Source organism: Gymnoscopelus braueri (assembly GCF_963280865.1).
Source record: "Gymnoscopelus braueri genome assembly, chromosome: 3".
NCBI classification, from domain to species: domain Eukaryota; kingdom Metazoa; phylum Chordata; class Actinopteri; order Myctophiformes; family Myctophidae; genus Gymnoscopelus; species Gymnoscopelus braueri.
The window spans coordinates 16,195,681-16,215,577 of NC_137612.1; the positions used below are offsets into that span (position 1 = coordinate 16,195,681).

Sequence of the window (19,897 nt, forward strand, 5' to 3'; positions counted from 1 at the left end):
AGACTATTGAACGTATGTTTATTGGTTTCAAGTGTCAGTCACGTCGCCACGTGAAACAGTATCGAGTTATCTGTGAGCTTGCATATGTTTTTGTCTCGCCAATATGATTCATCAGAAAAATGCTCGAGGAACTTTGGGTTGATGTTTCCACAGTATGAGTTATCATTTGCCATTGTGTCTGTTCTCTATCTGAGTGAAGTTCAATGTTAGGTCATAAGAAGTGTATTAGTTGATGCACAGATCTTATACTTAAACATTGCAAGGTAAAACTAAAAGTTGCACCTACATACCTGCTATGGCCTAGTCTGGATAACCGTCAGATCAAAAATAGATCAAACATTCTCTTAACTTATACTGCACCTATAAAAGCACATCTGTTTTTGATTATGACACTTTTTTGGTTCAGTTGCCTCACTCTTAGGAGCTAAATTTAGCCTGTTTGTACTAAAACCTGAGAGGAAGATGACAGACCCATCTATCTGACCCAAATATTTTGTCCGCACAATGTTCTAATCCAGACATTGCCACCCCCCCCCCCCAGACCCCCGTCTCTCATTCTTCTGTGGTTCCCCCTGCCATTGCCCCCCACTTCCTTGTTTTTTGTTTTGTTCTGAATGTAACTTTGGATCACAGCCCGTTCAAATGAAGCGAGCAAGACTTGAATGAAATTAAATATGACTTGTGAACGCCAGTTCAAATGCAGTCGTACACATCTGGGCATGCTGCTCCATACAGCCATCTTGATGCAGTCTCATGCAGGCATGTTTACATGACCTCAGATTGGAAGTGTTGCTGGACTCATTTGGTGATTATTTGTGCAAAACATATAATTAAATTGATATGGGTTAGTTGGATGATTCATCAGCTTTGTGATGTAATGCATAGTGTGTGTGTGTGTGTGTGTGTGTGTGTGTGTGTGTGTGTGTGTGTGTGTGTGTGTGTGTGTGTGTGTGTGTGTGTGTGTGTGTATGTGCGTGCGTGTGTGTGCGCGTGTGCGTGTGCGTGTGTGTGTGTGTGTGTGTGTGTGTGTGTGTGTGCGTGTGCGTGTGTGTGCGTGCGTGTGTGCGTGCGTGCGTGCGCGTGTGTGTGTGTGTGCGACTGTGTGTGTTGTTCTGCAGGGTCAGGCCTTCCATTTCAAAATGTCCCCATGCAGCTGCAGCATAGGGCTAGGGGTGGGTTTGCAGTGGAAAACAACAACACATAATAAGAAGAAGAATGAATGACGATAGAAATCAAACAAATTAAAGTTGCCAAAATGAAGGTTCCTCGGGTTTAGGAGGATTGTCCTCCCATCGCCCAAAGAAATCCAAGCCCCGACACTCTGACACTAATACTGTAGATAAGTGCAAGTTCAATTCTTGTGCCAAATCCACAACATTAACGCGCCGGAAAAAAATGCATTCCTTACATTTTAACCCTTCAACAAATCAAATGATTGATCACTGAAGAGCATCTATTTCTCTCCCTCTCTTTCTTCAGTGGATGTGACAGTCACCAATCAAGTTTTGTCACCGGTAAGTGGGGAGCAACCCATGGACCTGAGTGTCACCCAGAGGTTGGTTCGTCCTGGCCTGGACTCTGCCATGCTTGTCCCCCACCACCCCTTCTTCCTTGGACCCTTCTCTTCCCAGCCTTGCTCCCAGTTTTCTCAGCAGCACTTACAGGTAAGGGCATGTACTATTCCCGCAATATGATGAAGTAAAGCTTCAAAAAAATAAACGTGTCTTCATTGAAAATTCCCTCAACAGGCTGCTCCCCCAGCAGCCAGAGCAGGTCATTCATCACTGCAGTTGAAAAAGGCTCAGAACACGCAGAGATAATTACCAGTGTTTTAATTTTTTATTCTAAATGTACGTAAAGTACCAAAAGTAGAAAGTACTCATTATGCAGAACGTCCTATTTCACAAGTTTTCAAATGTATTAAAATCTTTTGAAAATAGCAGATCTACAAGCTCACAATGTGTCGCATCACGACGCATTGTGAGCTTGTAGGTCGGTTATTTTTCAAATGGACGAAATGCATACAGTATAGGGCTGAAGTGGGTAATGTATGTTTCGTAATAATAATCAAAATCTACTAAGTAACTACCGGTAGTAACTAAAGTTTTCAAATAATTGCAGTGGAGAAAAAGTAGAATATTTGCCTCTGAGATGTTGTGGAGTAGAAGTAAAAGTACTGAAAATTTGAGTACAATAGTACTTGAGCACAATACTTGAGTAAATGTACTTAGTTACTTTACACCACTGGCAGGAGCATTGGTATCAAGAAGGGTCTCATGGGAACATTTTCCAGTTTATGCTCTTGGAATTCCCATATCCTCCCACAGCAGATACCATATCTGTCTGAATAGTTGCATCATACAGTGTACAGGATGTGAATTCTTAAGTGCATGACCGATTTTAAGCAACCAATAGAGGAAGTCTTCACAAGTTTGGACTACTTACTACTAAAAGCTTCATGAACATTATGCAGCAATTGGTTTAATGTTGAATAAAGCTCCATTCTGTGTCATTGTGATTGTTTTGAGTCATGGATGTGGTAATGGTGTGAGAGGTGATGAACGGCTAAAAATTAACTATTATACCGTACAGGTTGTCCGGTAGTGTCAGGTTGTATTTGGAGATGTTTAAGCTGGTCATGCTTTTTTATTCGTTGTGTGGCTCACAAGTTCAGCACCTACGCTCTTTTTACTTTGTGTCTTTCAGTATAACTTTGAACAGAGGCAAAGAGAGATGGACCGCGAGAATACAGAGGAACTTCAACAGCTGATGCACAAGAGTAAGAAGGAGCAAAGTAAGTATGTGTGTTCCTCCTTAATGTAAATGTTGTGGGTTTTTAGGTTCTGTGGAAGACCGCTTTATGTGAAACGTAAGCTGACTGATGCAAGTGTCATTCTTGTCAGGAAAAACAGCCAGTGTTTTGAACAGTGTCATCACTATTCACTTTGACTGATGTGTGTTGACTCAGGGTGGGAGGAATGAGGATGGTTTCCTGCTCCTGATAGAATGATTGTTTTTATTGACTGGCAGGTGCAGTAGCCAGTCCCCTGGTCCGGCAGAAACTGCGGAAGGTATTGATGATGAAGAAGCATGCTGCTCTAGAGAGGAGTTCACCCAACCACAACGGCTCTAACAACAGGAGCATTCCAGCAGGAATGTGGATGTAGGTGGATTTATGCAGGCTGTGCAGTATGTGGGTGTTGATGTAGGTGGATGTGTATATTCAGTAAGTGGATGTGGATATACCTGTAGGTGAATATGGATGCAGGTCAATAAGAGATCAGGGGTGTCACAATTCGGAATCAAAATGAAAAATAATTTTGCGTTTCTCCAAATATCCCCGCCCCCCCCCCCTCTCACTGGTATTCTTTTCTCCTCCTCCCCACCCGGTCTTCTCTTAAGCGTAATACATACTCCTTCCGGTGTCGGGTTCCGAAGAAAGGTTCTGGGCCCGCCCCTCCGAAGCTAGGAATGATGTCAATTTGTAGTTGTATCACCTCCCTTTCCAAAGAAAAGTTTGGTCGTCGGAAGGAGTATATACTGTACTGCGCTTTAGCCAATTGTGTGGTGAGAAAAATGAAATGAAAGCAAGCTAGTGTTTAAGTGACAAAGTGAATGTCCGCGCTACTGTATTCCGCACTCTTTTTCCATACAGCAAGACCACTGCCGGAGATGGTTGAAGAATAGAAATCCTCCTGAAATCTGTCAAGTCATGTCTTCGGCATTCCTTACATAAACAGTCTATGCTGCGAGAACCATATGCACCAAGTCAACACCTCAACACCTCAACAGCCAGCACATGGAAATTGATCTGCGTGGGAACAAAACATTGACTTAGGCGACTCTTCTGGTCTTATCTAAATCCAAGCTTCTTCTCATGCTAAAGAAATCACTGAGGCAACATGGGGGGGTTTGTGGCATTGGATATATGAGACCCTATCTGTTGGTGGAGAACTCTGGATTAAATTAATGAATGAATCTGTGTTGTAGACCCATGCTATGAGGCACCAAGTCGTGTCAGTTCACAGCTCAAAGAGCAGCCCTCTCTTCAGATAATTACATTTGCAAATGTAGACAGTTGTCACTGCATACAAAAATCCACTAACGTGTCGTTAATAGTGTTATACATTTGGTAAAGAGTCTAGTTTGAGGGTTAAGGAGAGATTATAGAAAATAGGCTATTTAAGATGAACCGAAAATGACAGTGTTTTTTTTGTTTTGTTTCGTTTTTTGCTGTGCGTTCCACTTGTTTGTAGTTCAACCCAATGAACCCAATATATATATATATATATATATATATATATATATATATATATATATATATATATATATATATATATATACAACAACACTACACTGTTTAAGGCAGTGGTACTGACAGATTCTGCTGTTTACGATTAGCATAACATCCTCCTGAACAATTTTGTATTTTTGAAAGTACTTCATTTTAGGCCTATGCATAGTGAAAATATTGTATTAACATGGCCTAGTTGAATACTTGTAATAGTTTAATAGAATTATACAATTTTAAATGTATTATTATTATTTGAAATATACAAAAAACACAAATACACTGCCAAGTTTTAGGTTTCAGTCAGACATTTCCTTTTAACCAAACTTAGGCGGAAGCAGACCTTCATTTGTCATTTATGCTAGGCTGGAAAACAAGCCATGTTTGATGGTTAACACAATTGAATAAATAAGGTTTATTGTTAGTCTACTCTGTGGCGGCCACTATTGCCTACATGGAATAGGTTTTTGAGGAAATGGTGCCACACAGAGGCCAGCATACTCAGAAGAACCACAATGCATACTAAACAGAACCGGATGTTATGCAGAAATAGGGCATCATGCCCTATGTCCCACCATGGTTACCAGAACAAGGTTAAGTATCAGAAAGGGATTTTTTTTTAATGTTTCTGAGACAGGGGTTTCCTGGCTGCCTTGTTAACACTTATTTAATCCTTGATGTCATTATTTGGTTGCCCAGGGAACTTGGCCGTGATCCTGACATGTCTCCAACGCCACAGCCTGCATCCTGTGATGAGAGCAACGGACGTGCCCTTCGTAGGACAGGTAAGGAACCATTGACTGCTATATGATGGGGCTCCCTCTGTACAGGTACAGGCGAGATGACTGGTGATTTTCCACTTTCCATTCTCAATGTACTCAATGTAATTTGAGTTACTCAGACTCAAAATCACAAGCACTCCTCTTATGACAGCTTAACTTTGTGGGGTATACATGATACATGATACTTTCCAGTATCTAAGGAAACTTTCATTAAGTTACCTATTCTGGATGAGGGAGAGGGAGGGAGGGAGGGAGGGAGAGAGAGCGGGAGAGAGAGAGAGAGAGAGAATGGAAGTGTACTTTCGGCCAAGACAGGGGAAAGTCATCAAGTACCAGGCCTCCGGGGCGAGAAAGAGACCCAACAGTCATAAAAAAACAACAGTGCAAGCGAGACACAATGGCAAGAGCAGTTACATAACATTAGCGGAGGTATGCGTAAAATGAACTGCGTGAGAGGCGCGTCCAGAGCAGGTCTACCAGGCTGTATGAGTGACAGAAGGAGTGGTTTATTTCTACTGTACATCTCTTACACTAACATGTCAGTATTTACCTGTGTTGCATTAGCAACCGTCTGCCCAACTCCACGGGCTTCTAATGAACACTCCCTCTCTCTCTCTCACAGGCTCCGACACTGCACAAACAAACACACACACAAATCCAAATCCATGATCATGTGAAAGACGATATGCACACACACACACACACACACACACACACACACACACACACACATAGCTCACAACGCGTTGCTATTTTCAAACATTTTAGTACTTTTACTTTTGTTACTTTAAGTATATTTTTTTGCCAATACTTTTGTACCTTTACTCAAGTAACATGTTGAACACAGGCCTTTTACTTGTAACAGAATATTTTTATATCGTGGTATTGCTACTTTTACTCAAGTAAAAAAAATATCTGAGTACTTCTTCCACCACTGACAAGCTCACAACATGTGAAGCAGCGACGCAGTACAGTAATATACAAGCACACACGCTCACACGCTCACTCCCACCTGCACTCTTAGCAATAACAACAATCTGTCCTTTATCTGCTCTGAAACAGCTACCGTGCTGGTTGATTGTTTTGTTTGGCCAAGTTGTCGCCCGACCAATGTAAACACAAGTGTTTTATGCTACTGTCACTGTATCACCAGTTCTTTATTGGGTTCACAATGCAGATTTGTCATGCAAAATGAACCAGGCTTATGATTTGAGTGCACAGGATTTTCTCTGGTCAATGCTGATCCGCGGTTATTGTGAGATTGCAGCCAAAATTAGCATTTCCTTTTCCTGTGTGCACACATATCCGTAAGCATGTGCAGCAGTTGTATCTGGTTTGACCGTAATGTAACCTTCTTCTGATCAGTGTTGGGATCTTTTATGTATTGTGCAGATCCAAATAAAATGTGTGTGTGTGTGTGTGTGTGTGTGTGTGTGTGTGTGTGTGTGTGTGTGTGTGTGTGTGTGTGTGTGTGTGTGTGTGTGTGTGTGTGTGTGTGTGTGTGTGTGTGTGTGTGTGTGTGTGTGTGTGTGTGTGTGCGCGCGCGTGGGTGCATGGGTGGGTGGGTGTGTGTGTGTGTGTGTGTGTGTGTGTGTGTGTGTGTGTGTGTGTGTGTGTGTGTGTGTGTGTGTGCGTGCGTGTGCGTGTGTGCGTGCGTGCGTGCGTGCGTGTGTGTGTGTGTGTGTGTGTGTGTGTGTGTGTGTGTGCGTACGTGCGTCCACGCGTGTGTGCGTGCGTGCGTGTGTGTATATCGTCTTGCACATGATCATGGATTTGTTTGTGTGTGTGTGTGTGTGTGCAGTGTCAGAGCCTACCCTGAAGTGGAAGTTAAAGAAACACATCAACACCAGGCAGAATCCTCTACAGAGAAAGATCAGCGCCCCTCCCACCATCAAGCACAGGACAGGAGACCCCCTGGGTACAGTATAGCTCTATATGTTCTGCAGGACCTTTTCTGGATCAGGGCCGACTTGAAAATCTTGAAAGTGACCACTTAAGTGGTCAGATGGGTGCGATGTGTGGTGTACATCTTCAGAGCGTGTTTATTTTAATGATCAGTCAGTGGATTGTGTTCCCGGCTTGGATCAATGTAGCCAACGTAGTATAACGTTATGTTGCTATTTATCGGTATAAAAATGAAAACAACATTTTCAAGGATTTATAGAAAAGAAATATGACATGGTAAAATATTATATATTATTATATTATATATTATCATTAAAATATTTGTGTTTGGGCCCCGCTTGCAATACCCTCGTGGACCACCAGTGGTCCCTGGTGGTCCACTGGGCTGAAACCACTGTCCTACTGAGTTACACACCTGAACAGACAAACACCCTGGTTACAGTAGCTATATGTTCTACAGAGTTACAATTCATACCTTAATCCACTAAATCCGGGAACACATACACATGTTTTCTAAATCCTAACAGGTTTCTGAAAAACATATGTTGCTAATACAGTGGTGCTCAAACTTTTTAATTTCAAGCACCCCCAAATTATGTATTTGGCCGCCGACCCCCATCTCAAAATATTTAGTTCCAGGGACCCCCAGAAGCACAGATTTGAGTTACAAATGTTCGCTTTAAAATATATATATATTCAAAGATTTGCACACATTTTCACATTTATAAAAACAATATTGCAGATCTTTGAATAGCTGAAGTATAAAATAATAATATAATCTCCTTCCTGTCACAGCAGACTCCTCCCAGAGCAGCGGCAGCACCCCCGTGTCAGGGGGAAGCTCACCCAACGACAGTCCCCTGTCAGACAGCGGAGGATTGGCCCATGAAGTGAGTCCAACTTTCTCTCTATGTTGAACCCTCATTGAAGTCCCTCGTCTCAGTAAGAGGCAGACATCTAACCATTGTAGTGGTCATTGTAAAACAGTTGTTTTAGGAAATGATGTGATCTCGGTATCCAGTGCTATCCACATAAGAAACAATATGGCTTCAATGTGGATCTCTCACTTGGCTCCAATGTGGATCTCTGACTTGACTGTGACACCTGCAGTCATCTACAGTATGACGTCAGGCATCCATAACGTATATGCCTATCTGTGACGTACAAGTCCAAATTTGGGCAGGGTTTCAGTGTGATTGCAGCCCCATTGACTTACATTATAAAGTTAAAATATGTTTTTTTTTCCCCCAAAAAGGATACATGTGAAAACAAAATTAGCGGAGGTACTTCTGTGGTCTACTGCGAGCGTGGATACAAAATGTTGGTGCTGATCGGACCGCCAATTTGTGAGGCTAGCTCCGACAAGCGCGCGCACACACACAAATACACACAGACCCTGTAGCCTCTTGCAGAATCACGGCGTAAAAGGTCTGCTGATAAATTAGTTTAGTAGTTTACACCTACCTTTGTATACCTATAAATTAATCAGGATCAGCTTTGAAAATCTGTATCATTGTGATAATTTCACTCATTCCATTGATTTTATGTCAGATGGTAAAGTGGTAACCAATCTGTTGAATGTTAATTGGGCATTTAATGCAGTAGTGTACAGTAGTGGTGGGCGATGTTTTAAACAGGGAGATTTGAGAAGGCCACTATGTACCGTGCCCATGTTACTCGATCACTCCTCATCTAATTAAAACATTACTATCAATCTGTTTTGCAGTTAATGCACTTAAATGGGGATGTATGTTTCAATAGGCAGGCAGTTAGCTTCTTTTTTTTTTTTAAATAGACATTTAGCCTGGTAAAATAATTTACCAGCCGTTAACTGTCTATGATAAATATAGATTATCACCCAGGCATTTGTAGTCGCCCGAGCTCACCCAACCAAGTTCATCCAATCCAGTGTATCAGCCCCTGTAAAGCCAGAGGCAGATGTATACTTAGTTGCGTGCAAACTCAGAAGAGATGGGCAGTATTTTAAATATATGTATTTGAAATACGTATTTTGTATTTTTTTATTTGTATTTGGCTGGGATGGAAAAAAATAGATGTAATTTGTGTCAAGATACTTTCAGATCTTGAATTTTTTTGTATCTTATTATGTCATTTTATTCTCAAATTGACACATTTTAAACATTTACACAGGTTTATACTGTGGAATAAGTAAATAATAAATACAACTCTATGTGAGATGTCACTTTCTGCTCCGCCTCAAATTGAACCACAATTGAGAGGCAGAGTAGGGCGGGTCTTGAGACAGACTTCATATCACCTGGTCCTTGCCTCAACTTGTGAATGAAGCCTCGTGGAAATTTCCGTATGCATTAAAGATAGTGTACTTTTGCGTTTACGATTTGGTGTTAATAAAACATCAACTGATGCACAAACTTGGACACATCATCAGTGTTGTTTCCTGGAGTCACTGGGTGTATCGGGTCTTGCAACAGACAGCCTCCTCCAGGCGACCCGACCGAGGCCAATCAGGCCAATGCCAGGCCAGGTTAGGTGAGATGTTAGCAGCAGGTGTTGGCGACACTGGGAGGCTCTAGGCACTGTGGGTCGCCTCCGGGCCTGGCTCCTCCTTCGTCTGACCAGAAGTGAGCATTCTTCTGTGCGTTGCGTCGTCGTTGCTGCTGGGCACATTCTGCCTTGATGGATTAAACCCTCCTTGCAGGTTTTACCAGGTGTCAGTATCCTGGTGTCTGTGATACAAAATACATGTTTGTATCTCAAATCCATTTCTCAGACCAGTATTTTGTATTTGTATTGTGATCCCAGTATTTGTAATTTGTATCAAAATACTTCTTGATGTATTTTCGACCATCTCTGATATATAAGCCCTTGTGTAGGGCAGCGACAAATCCTGGGTGATCATTTGTTTATCAAATACCCATAGCCTTATTTATTCACAACTGCACAGTGATAGTAGGATTTGATCGATGCTTTAACTGAATAGTTAAAGCGTCGGGGAACCGCTCCAGTGAATGAAGTGGGTTTCCCGCTGGGAGTGGGTTGATGACACAGCAGGTGATGTTGGCTGCCAGCCTTGTCATTACACACTCTGTGAACGTTTGAAGGTTGTTGTTTTCCACTCTGCGCTTTGCTTCCTTTTTGCCCGGATAAACTTGAGTGTTCCCTCAGCTGTGGACTTTACCAAACCATCCACAGCAACCAAGCTTTGTCCCTATTTGACATGAGTTCCGTCAGCAGTGTCATCACGTCGTGTGCACGGTGGTACTTTAGCTGAGCTGATTGGTCAGCTGCCATATAACCCCTAGGGAAGATATATGGCAGCGCAAACTTACAGTATCACCCCTTCGATCCTATTATCGTCTCCCAGGCAAATAACAGCTGTGTATGTGATTAATACATTTATTAACTACATATCTACATTCTACTATATCGTCGCTGTCTGGTAGAAACCTTGCTATCCTTGATGTCCAAAACCGTTCCTTTTTTATTATTATTTCAAAAATATTTTAAAATAGTGAAAATAGCCAAGCTACTGAAACATGATAGATGTAGATCTACTGTTTTCACTACTTTTGTGCGACACTCTTGTATGATGAAGCGAGGCATTAAACATAAAAGTTGAAATATGGAAATACAAGGTTTCTGCCCGACACCGACAGTGACGCTATCTATGTTAGCATACAGCAGAGATACTGTTACTAAATGCCTTTTATCATATCACATACTGGAAGGATGTATTTATATTCATAAGGAGTTATGCAGCATCAATGCTTCACACATAAGTATTGTAGTCAAGAAAATGCAAATTCTCACAGGCTACTGAATCTCCTTTCATCTCAACATTTATAAACTTGTGTCTATGCTTTCTCTCCCTCCCCCAGGTCCAGAGGCTTCTGCTAAAGGATGGCAGCTTAGCACATTTCACCTTGAACTGGGAGGCCAGTTCAACCACTATGCCCACCATTTCTGCTGGACTTCCTGCACAGGTCAGCTCTCACACCTAATCATTCGCTGTCATGATTCAAATCAGTTACTGGACGCTTAGTGTAACACACGTCACTCTAATAACTAATAACTGAAGGGGCTTTTTCTGCTACAGTATATGATAAACGGACAACCATCCAATTGTGCTTTACCTCTGAATAGCCTGTATGGCACACAGTATATAAAGGCTGCTGTGAGTTCTGTGTTTCACTTCCCCTCACTGTGTTATCTTATAGTGTATGGTGGTATTTCCATCTGGTGAGTCAGACATTCAGTTGGTGAATATTTTTACTCAGCATTTGTCTTGTTTCTTTATGTGATAATTTCACCTTACCGGTATGCTTTCCACCCTTTTACTCTAAGGAGCTGTTTCTCATTCATAAACCTGTCATCTCTCCTAACTTTTCCTCTCCAACTTCCTCTCCTCTCCTCTCCTCTCCTCTCCTCTCCTCTCCTCTGCTCTCCTCTCCTCTCCTCTCCTCTCCTCTCCTCTCCTCTCCTCTCCTCTCCTCTCCTCTCCTCTCCTCTCCTCTCCTCTCCTCTCCTCTGTCGTCAATGATTCTTATTTACCTCCTCTGCCTCTTCCTCCAACCTCCACCCAGGCTGACAGAGAGTCGATGTGCCAGCGTGTGGGCAGGGCCATGCCAATGCCTGCCTTGCCACAGGTGTACCTGCCTCTAGACGGCAGCAGTCCAGGCCTGTGCCAGCGCCTACAGCCTGTGCTCATACTGGAGCCACACACTGGACTGTTGCACACTCAATTCCTCACTGGTAAACATGCATGTTTGGCTGTGCTTAAAAGCAGGCACACAGCTGTGCATGCACGCATGTTGTGACATGGAAAAACAAACGAAAACACATGCATTTAAAAATGTGAATGCACATAAAACACATGAGACGTGTAATGTCACACATTACACATCTATTTGCAATAGAAGCTACGGCAAGGTTATTAGGCTATAGTTTTGATTTTTTCATTTTTATTCGTTTTGAGTTTTTGTTTTCAATTTCAGTTTAATTTTAATTTATTTTTAAGGAGGGTTTGCTAGTTTAATTTATTGTTCAAAAGACTTAAGGTTGTTACGCAAATAAACAAAATGAAAATGTGACGCGATTATTTCACATCAAACCATCCATTTGGTGATGCCTTAAGGTCACAGGTGGAAATCATAATATGAACAGCTGTTTAAATTAATGTGAATTAATCGCACAAAATGAACGCTCTCGGTGTGTTTTTATTGTAATATGGATTAGTCAGGTGCAAGAAAAGGTCACATTTGTACCAGATCTACAAATGTGACGCGTTGTGAGCTTGTAGATCAGCAATTTTTGCCAAAGACTAAAACCAAGGGCTTTTGTCTGATTTATTTTCTTTTAGTTAGTTTTAGTTAATTTCCGTTAACTAAAAGTTTTGTGTTTGTTTTGCAACCCTGCTATAAGGTGTAGTGTAGTTGATTCTCAGCTACCCCCTACTTACCTGCATGTATGCATAGAACAATAGCGCCCTCTACTGCCACTGGACAATAAAGCTGACTTGTACTGTAAATCAACCATATTATCTCATACACAGCACTTACAATTACCAATACTGATAAAGAAACAAAGTGTATATGCAAAAGAGAAAATATAACAGGCATACATTATCTTTAACAGATTTCATTTGAATTAAGCTTTTCCTAGAATTTTAATGATGTCTCCATTTTTGCCCTTTGAGTGAGCATAATCACTAACCATTAATCTGCCCATCTCTTTCCTATTTCTGTCAGAGAAATCAATAATTAATATAGTTTCCTATATACGTCAACATTCTATCCTACAGTATGTAATATCCTATGATATCCTAACTAGCAAATTTCAAACGATAAAAATACAGTACTACTACTACTATTAATAATGAGCTAATAGACATGGCCATTAGCCTGTTATCAAACTAACTTGTTTTTATGACAGTTTTCTGTTGTCTTGGCAACGGTTACAGACAGGGAATTAGAAAGTTTGGAACGTTTAAGACTCTGGTGTACCATATATATACTGTGTGTATACATATATATATAAATTTTATACATTCTGCCTTCCTATCTTTCTCCCTCCAGTCCGTGGCTTGAGCCCAGTGCTCGTGCAGCAGCCGACACATCTCGGGGAATCGGCCCACAAACTCCTGGGTCGAACCCGCTCAGAGCCGCCGCCCTATAGCCATTCCCCAGTGCCCTCTGCCACCAGCCTCCACCCGTCCACCCAGCACCAAGTGTACCACAACAGTCTGATGTTGGACCGGCTTAAGCAGAACAAGGTGAGATTTTAGGAGGACGCCATTTTACCCATAACCCTAAAGCCTTAGTTATACTTAATTGTGAGCTTGTAATTTTGCTTTAACCACCCGAACCCTATAATGACAGCTGCTATTTTTGAAGAATTCTTCAAACGTTTTGAGAAATTTCGCCTATAATGACCCAAAGTAGGGATATCAGGGTTAATCCATTAATTCCGGTAACGCATCTTTGTCATTTTAGATTTCTTTGGCTCTTCAAAAATGGCAGATATACAAACTGATAGCGTGGCACCAAGTGCCGCACTATGAGCTTGTAGATCTGCAAAAAAAAAAGATATCGTGATTTATTTTGCTAATCTTTGAATATATATATTTTAAAGCGAACATGTAAAATGTGTTGTGCCAGGGACCCCCAGAAGCAAAGATTTGAGTTACAAATGTTCGCTTAAAAAATATATATATATTCAAAGATTTGCAAAGATTTTCAAGATATATCAAAAATAGCAGATCTACAAGCTCATAGCTTGTACATGAGCTTGTAGGTGCCGCGCTATGAGCTTGTAGCTATTTTTGAATAGCCAAAGAAATCTAAAATGACAGAGATGCATTCATGGATTGAATGGGTTAAAGTGGATAAGAGAACTTTTTTGAGTAACCATAAAACATGTGAAGATTTTTTTAAACAGACATCTGACATGTGTGTAAACTTTGGTCCCATCACGTCAGTCAATAAACAAGTCCAGCGAGAAGCCGCGCCTCACGCAGATCCCCTCAGAGGACATGGACCTGGAGGAGCTGGGCTCCGGCTCAGAGCTGAGCTCGGTGTGTGAGGAGAGCTACCACAGGAGACGGCAGAGCGGAGCCAGCACCGACTCGGTCTACGATACAGAGTCCACTACCTCCTCACGAGAGAGCCTGGTCGATCACGCTCACCCGCTCAATCAGGTACTGAGAAAAGCGTGCACCCCCACACACACCCACACACACACACACACACACACAAACTCGGTGGAAGTGCACCCAATTAAAACCATTAACCCATTAAGGCCTGAGGCCCGATTCTACAAAATGTCTTCTAAATCCAAAAACAGTTTTCTGAAAAACCCTATGTTGCTATTTTCAGTGGTTCTCAAACCTTTTCGTGTCAAGGACCCCCAATATGATATGTATTTGGCCGCGGACCCTCATTTCAAAGTATTCTGTTCCAGGGACACCCAGAAGCAAAGATTTGAGTTACAAAGGTTCGCTTTAAAAAAATATATATTCAAAGATTTGCACAAATAGCAGATCTACAGGCTTGTAGCGCGGCACTCAGTGCAGTGCTATGAGCTTGTAGATCTGCTATTTTTGAATAGCCAAAGTATAAAGTAATGATTATGCAAAAATATAAAATGACACAGATGCTTTCCCAGATTGAATGGGTTAAAGATTGACCAGTAGGGGGCGGCGATGGCCTAGTCTAGTGGTTGAGGCACGTACCATAGTAGGCTCTGATGCGTCCCTGGGTCGATTCCTGAGCCAGGCGGACCTTTGCTGTGTGTCACTCCCCTGACTCTTTCCCCGTTTCCTGTCAAATCTCCACTGTACTATCAATAAATCCCCCCCCCCCCCAAAAAAAGAAGAGATTTACCAACAAATTTCAACAAATGACAATGGACAATCATACTTTTTCATCATCATCATCTCCATATAGACGAATGCACAGAGCGCTCCTCCGGCGCAATCATAACTGCGGTGTCAGAATGCACACCGCAGCAGGAGTCTGACACCGCAGCGCTCTATGGATTCGTCTATATGGGTCCTCATTAATGCTCACTATGGGATGTCTCAGAGGTCGACTGTGGATGGTTTGAAAATGTGCCTATACCGACGACAACTTTGGTGTCAAGGGGAGACCTGTGTTAATCCCACGGGGGATAATGGGTTAAATGCTCAGGGACACTTTGACATGGGCGGGTTGCTAAGCAAACCATTGACCTTCTGATTATCAGAAGTTTTTTTATGCAAGTAGCATTCACATTTTTTTTAGCCTACATCCCATGAAAACATTTATTTTAAGTTTACGGTCAATGGCATTGAAATGATGTTCACCAAGCCAACAAGGTGAAAAAGGTTTTCATGTATTTACTTTTTCACAGCACTGTACTGTATGCCCTGTGTAGGGCAGGTTTGGAGTTCAACAGGCTTAAATGCAGGCAGAGTAGTCTCCCAAGTATCACTTCTGTAGACAATATTGAGTTCACTATAAGGACCTTATGTGTCCTGTACTCTAGTACTGAGTCCTGTCTGTAATCTGATACATTACATTACCAACCAAGCCAGGGTCACATAAATGCTCTCCCTTAAACAATACATGTTCTTGTCACGAGGGGGCGCCGCCGCTTCACGTACAGGAGCTGTTAAGTCCAGGGTGGCAGTCATAGTTACTGCCACCAACTTGGGGATGTTTTAGGTACTTGTTCAGTTGGCTATCTAGCTCGATAATGAATAGTTAGGCTAACCATCAGTGGTGGAAAAAGTATTCAAATGTTTTACTTAAGTAAAAGTATCAATACTGCAATGTAGAAGTACTCTGTTACAAGTAAAAGTCCCAAACAAGTACATTTTACTTGAGGAAAAGTACAAAAGTATTAGTATAAAAGTAAAAGTACTAAAATGTTTGAAAATAGCAGATCTACTGAGCTCACAGCGCGTCGCGAGCTTGTAGCTTGTAGATCGGCTATTTTCAAATAGCCTTGGTATAAAATAGGGCTAAAGTTGTTAATGTATGTTTTATAATGTAATAATTTATTATACAATTATTTACAGTAACTAGTAACTAAAGTTTTCAAATAATTGTAGTGGAGTAAAAGTACAATATTTGCCTCTGAGATGTAGTGGAGTAGAAGTAAAAGTATGGACAATTGGATATACTCCAGTAAAGTAAAAGTACCTTTACACCACTGCTAACCATGTACCAGAAATGAAAAAAATACTGCTAAAATGAGTGACACTAATTCAGGGCTGGTGCAGAATGCACAACAAACCAGAAGGATTTCCCATTGTTTTGTTCTTTGTTTGTCTCTCCTCCGCCTAGTCGCTGCGCTCAGAGCCATCGAGGCAGGTGATCCGCACGCCAGGCTCAATGCTGGACTCCCTGCCGTTGCCTCTCCTGGTGGGGAACCACCGACCGCTGTCACGTGCCCGGTCATCCCCGCTGCCCGTCACCTCTCTGTTCACTCCTGCACCAAAACTCACCGTCACGGGCTCTCTCTCTCTGCCCAGTCCTGGTCCAGACTCGCCCGTCAAGCTACGATTCACCACAGGTGAGGGAGTCACTGCAAGAAGCCACTTGAATAATGAATGCATAGAGCATTGGCTTTAGAGACAATAGAATAAGATACGCCGCACCATCTCTCTTAGTTGTAATACTGCAGCACAACAACTGTCAGTACCACCACCACTTTCTCATGAGAATGTGGATAAAAGTCAGCATTGTGTGTGTGTGTGTGTGTGTGTGTGTGTGTGTGTGTGTGTGTGTGTGTGTGTGTGTGTGTGTGTGTGTGTGTGTGTGTGTGTGTGTGTGTGTGTGTGTGTGTGTGTGTGTGTGTCTAGGTCTGGTTTATGACACTCAGATGCAGAAGCATCAGTGTACCTGTGGTGACAACAGTCGTCATCCTGAGCATGCTGGGAGAATCCAGAGCATCTGGTCCAGACTCCACGAACGAGGCCTCAGGAACCAGTGTGAGGTATGACGCAAACACACACCCACACACGCACGTGCACGCACGCACGCACACAAACACACACAAATACACACAAACACACACACGCAGACTAACATTTAATGATTTATCTCAGGTGCCACGTTTGCAGATTCTAATCTCTCTCTCTCTCTCTCTCTCTCTCTCTCTCTCTCTGTGTGTGTGTGTGTGTGTGTGTGTGTGTGTGTGTGTGTGTGTGTGTGTGTGTGTGTGTGCGTGTGCGTGTGCGTGTGCGTGTGCGTGTGCGCATGCGCATGCGTGTGTGTTGGTGTGTAGCGTATCCGCAGTAGGAAAGCAACTCTAGAGGAGCTGCAGTCAGTCCACTCAGAGGAACATGTGCTTCTTTACGGCACCAATCCCCTCAACCGCCTCAAACTGGATAACCGCAAGCTGGCTGGTGAGACGCACACACACACACACACACACACACACACACACACACACACACACACACACACACACACACACACACACACACACACACACACACACACACACACACACACACACACACACACGCACATTCAAATATAACTATATACTGTACTGTACATCCGTACTTACAAATAAACAAATATGCCTTCATGTGCACACATGGAACCGCAGGTGTACTGTGTGTGTGTGTGTGTGTGTGTGTGTGTGTGTGTGTGTGTGTGTGTGTGTGTGTGTGTGCGTGTGCGTGCGTGTGCGCGCGCATGCCCACATACTACAACTACATTTTTTAAATAGTATTGTTTACACTTCTTTCGAATGTCTTGAATCAATTCCAGGAATCTTATCCAAACGGATGTTTGTGATGCTGCCATGTGGAGGAGTTGGGGTGAGTATCACTGTAAACAAACATACAGTGTATGCACGCACAATGCACATGCACACACACAAGTGCGCATGCGCGCGCAAACATCACAGGCCTCAGTAAAACACAATGAGAAGTCATGTGGGAATCCTTCCACTTATCTAATCGCATTACTGAACAGCAAACATTACATGGATGATTGTACCTCATTACACAATTAAGCTAATAGTACTGCAAATTGTAGATGCTGTTGTTGCTGGCTTACATTTTGCGTGAAAGCCAATCAGATATCAAAGGCTACACGAAGGTGAGAGATGGACGAGGGCGACGGATGACAAGGGAAAGAAAAAGGAGAGAATTTTACAAAAGGATAAATGCCTGCGGAACTGTGGTTGACTGAGAAGGAATTTCTTTCTTGGAAATGAATTTAGGGAGGGCTGGGAAGGGGTGGGGGGCTGGATGGAGAAGAAGAAGAATTGAGATAGAGCATATAGAAATGGACGAGCAGTTAATGGAGAACATGAAAGAAGGGAGGAAGGAAATATGGAGAGAGAGAGAGAGAGATTAAGAAGAACTGAGGAAGAGGATGGTGAAAGCCGCCAACATGGCTTTGATAAGCTCTGGGAAGGGGATGAAGCATTCAGGAGCAAAGACAAAGGAGGAGAAGAGTAGAAGACAGAACAAGGGATGGGTGTGGAAGAGGGCAAAGAGAAAGGGAAAAAGAAGTGGTAGAAGACAGAGGGAGAAGGTGGAGGAAGAGAAAGAGGAAGGGGGCAGGGTGTCTGCTGATAAGAGGGCTGATCTGCTGGGATTTCCGGCCCTCTGCTCCTCTGGTGGAGCGGTCTGATTGGAACAAGATGGCAGAGTCAGTGATAAAAGAAATTCCTCTGATTTCATTGTTCCGCCACACCAAACCACCAGAGATGTAGAGTTCTGAAACACAGAGTGACAAGAAGAATGAAAGTGTGTGTGCGTGTGGGGGGGGGGGGGTGCAAGGTCTGAGAATGGAAAGAACAGAGAGACAATTAGGAATGTGAAAAATGAAAGAATTTCTGATGTAATATTTGCCATTATGAGCTGAAGTGATAAGATCTGTGCGAGGCTAATTAGTGGCGAGCGTTACTGCAATGACCTAGCACAGTGGTTCTCAAACTTTTTCCATGTCAAGGACCCCTAAATTAACGTCTATTTGGCCGCGGACACCCATCTGAAAAGGTTCTGTGCCAAGTACAAGATTTGTGGTGTGAACATTTTCAAACGTATTCAGACATTTTCAAAGAATGTCAAGATGTTTTGAAAATAGCTGGTATAGGACCCCACTTTCTTGCATTAGACCACGGTCCACCATAACTTTGAGAGTGTACAAATGGAACCAAATGGACCCGCATTTGGTTCCATTTGTACACTCTCAGAGTTACAACCACATAAGGGTCGATTTGGTTCCTAACTATCCATCATTTATCTGGAGACCCCCTGGAAGCCCCTCAAGGATCCCCGGGAGTCCCCGGACCCCACTTTGAGAACCAATGACTTAGCATAATAGGTCACACAATGTTCCATTAGTTTTGTCCGTATAGCGCACACGCATTGTAAATAAACAACAAACACTTCAAACGTTATTTGCTCTGGTACCCTAATTATGCATACATGAACACAAACGATAGAGTTCAGTCTAGCTGCCGCTGCGGTCCCTTTATCCAACGTTTGACCTCGTCTCGATATTTGTGTGACGGACAGGTGGACAACGACACGATCTGGAACGAGATGCACACGTCAACGGCGTCTCGAATGGCTGCAGGATGCGTGACAGACCTGGCACTCAAGGTCGCACAGGGCGAGCTTAAGGTTGGATTTCTGTCTGTCTGTCTGTCTGTCTGTCTGTCTGTCTGTCTGTCTGTCTGTCTGTCTGTCTGTCTGTCTGTCTGTCTGTCTGTCTGTCTGTCTGTCTGTCTGTCTGTCTGTCTATCTGTCAAGTGCCTTCTGTTACACACACTGAACACAGAGAGCAAATCAATACATTAAATAAATAAATTAAATGTTATATAATGTTGAGATGCTGGTCAGCTGCATACATCCAGGTACTGGTTTCAATGCTTGAACGTGATTGGTTGCACTTGGCTTCAATATTTGGCAAAAGAGCTGAAAGCA

General features: G+C 42.7%; 1 protein-coding gene across 5 annotated transcripts in view; it reads left to right on the forward strand.

Moving 5' to 3' along the window:
• Positions 1-19,897, forward strand: part of LOC308082520 (histone deacetylase 7-like) — a 68,110-nt gene that overhangs the window by 26,811 nt on the left and 21,402 nt on the right. For 4 of the 5 annotated variants that reach the window (XM_080424319.1, XM_080424322.1, XM_080424323.1 and 1 more), the window contains exons 2-16: positions 1,480-1,664; positions 2,707-2,794; positions 3,031-3,163; positions 4,991-5,076; positions 6,875-6,991; positions 7,774-7,868; positions 10,839-10,943; positions 11,544-11,712; positions 13,035-13,231; positions 13,937-14,155; positions 16,287-16,515; positions 16,805-16,938; positions 17,230-17,350; positions 17,724-17,773; positions 19,487-19,594. In XM_080424319.1, coding sequence (XP_080280445.1) covers positions 1,480-1,664; positions 2,707-2,794; positions 3,031-3,163; positions 4,991-5,076; positions 6,875-6,991; positions 7,774-7,868; positions 10,839-10,943; positions 11,544-11,712; positions 13,035-13,231; positions 13,937-14,155; positions 16,287-16,515; positions 16,805-16,938; positions 17,230-17,350; positions 17,724-17,773; positions 19,487-19,594 — 2,036 coding nt within the window. The remainder of the gene's footprint in view (positions 1-1,479; positions 1,665-2,706; positions 2,795-3,030; positions 3,164-4,990; positions 5,077-6,874; positions 6,992-7,773; positions 7,869-10,838; positions 10,944-11,543; positions 11,713-13,034; positions 13,232-13,936; positions 14,156-16,286; positions 16,516-16,804; positions 16,939-17,229; positions 17,351-17,723; positions 17,774-19,486; positions 19,595-19,897) is intronic. The other variant, XM_080424320.1, reaches the window with a different exon arrangement.